This window comes from Austrofundulus limnaeus, unplaced genomic scaffold (assembly GCF_001266775.1).
Source record: "Austrofundulus limnaeus strain Quisiro unplaced genomic scaffold, Austrofundulus_limnaeus-1.0 Scaffold9, whole genome shotgun sequence".
NCBI classification, from domain to species: Eukaryota; Metazoa; Chordata; class Actinopteri; order Cyprinodontiformes; family Rivulidae; genus Austrofundulus; species Austrofundulus limnaeus.
The window spans coordinates 100,736-102,435 of NW_013952411.1; the positions used below are offsets into that span (position 1 = coordinate 100,736).

Genomic DNA, 1,700 nt, shown 5'->3' on the forward strand with positions numbered 1-1,700 from the left:
TGGCTCCGTCCGTGTTAAAACATACTTTTAAAAATTTACAAAACTAAACAGCCTACAGTGTTTTTACAGTCTTTATTTTACACTTAAAATATATGTTTATCAAACAAAGTCTAATGTTACAACGAATCATGGATCCCTTTAATCAGACATTCATGAATCAATCTGCACCAGATTTTGAGTGCATCATCAGGGGGACCTGCTCAACACGCTTGTGTGTAGTGGTTTGACAAGATCACTTTAGCCCCCTGTCTATCCATTAGTCTGTCTGCTCACCTTATGAGATTATTTAAATAATGAAGGCCTGTGATGATTCCAACAAAACAGCTGATCATTACTGAATGTCTACGGGGGACATCAGTGACAAGTTCTTTGTTTATCTTGTGCTAAATGAAACACATTTCAAACCAAATCATTCAAGTGGTTCATAAGAGGTTCAAAACACTCAACTGCTTCAGATGTCAGTGGTCACATGACCAAACCATGCCTACATGTGTGTCAGAGGACCATTGTTAGACGTCTATGCGTCCTTGACGTGAACGCAAAGGAGAGTTCAAATATCTCAGTTCAAGCCTGAGTTGAGACATCAATGCTCTCAAAGTTTCTGACAATGATAAGATTTTTTTTGTTTGTTTCTGTCAACAGGATGAAGATTTCCAGGAGATGGAGGAAGCAGCGTGGAAGATGGAGTCTCAGCTCTGGCACTTCTTCGATCAGGTGATTGTGAACGATGAGCTGCAGGACTCCTGCGTCCAGCTGCTGACGGCAGTGAGGAAGGCGCAGGACGAGCCTCATTGGGTTCCTGCCAGCTGGATACGGCCCACTACCGGACCGTGAGAGCAGAAAGCAGTACTAATTTGGGTCACTTTGCTTTTTTTTTCTGCAAAGATGAAGAATCTTAGCAACTGGATGTTTGACGCAAAAAAACGTAAATACTTTGATCTGTGTGTTTGTTGAAATCTGGTTCTTAATTCACTTTAAATCCCAGAAGATGACACAAAGCTGGACTGAAGCCCTGAGAAATCCCTGAAACTGTGTCATAGCAGCCGGTTTGGATGGTTTTAATTTTTTCTCTGATCAAACCGTTTTCAGTTCTTTTGAGCTACAGGGTATTTGATCCAGATTTAAATTATTTTTATGTTCTGTATGTGGTTTTTATTTTCTAAAAAAAACCTAAACATTAATTTTCAGCTCTGCTCCTCACTCTTGTATACAATTTGCAATTATAAATGATTTCTTTATTAATGTTTACATTCTAGAAAATAAAGTGACGTCTTGCATCTGTGTTTCTACACTAACTTGAATCATTGCATGCCAATGTTACTGGAATAAAATGCATGTTTTGTGTTTTTGTTGAGCTTCTATCTCATTTCATGAAATTATTATGTGGGAAAAGTAACAAAAATACAACAAAAATATAATTTAAGCAAAGGCTGAAAAATTAATACCCGTTCCCGTTCGTGACTTTAATAAAACACGTATAGTAATCAGTGTCCATTGCCAATGCAATGCACACTATTGTGATTCATTTCTCATCCAAGTCATCTCAACTTTGGCACGCTTCTCCTCCTGCATCCTTTGTCCTAGAGCTGCCATTGTAATTTATATCTGTAAAGCTCCTGTGCCAAATGATGGCTATGATTTTTGGTGCCTGTACAACTTATAGTATTTGAAATATTAATGTTTAATAATTTATAATGGGA

At 37.8% G+C, this 1,700-nt stretch overlaps 1 protein-coding gene across 3 annotated transcripts in view; it reads left to right on the top strand.

The window, feature by feature from the left end:
• mpp4b (MAGUK p55 scaffold protein 4b) overlaps positions 1-1,354 on the top strand; it is a 28,766-nt gene extending 27,412 nt beyond the window's left edge. For all 3 annotated transcript variants that reach the window (XM_014001176.1, XM_014001180.1, XM_014001184.1), the window contains exon 22: positions 643-1,354. In XM_014001176.1, the coding sequence (XP_013856630.1) occupies positions 643-834 (192 nt within the window). In that variant the 3' untranslated portion in view covers positions 835-1,354. The remainder of the gene's footprint in view (positions 1-642) is intronic.
• Positions 1,355-1,700: the final 346 nt, after the last annotated feature.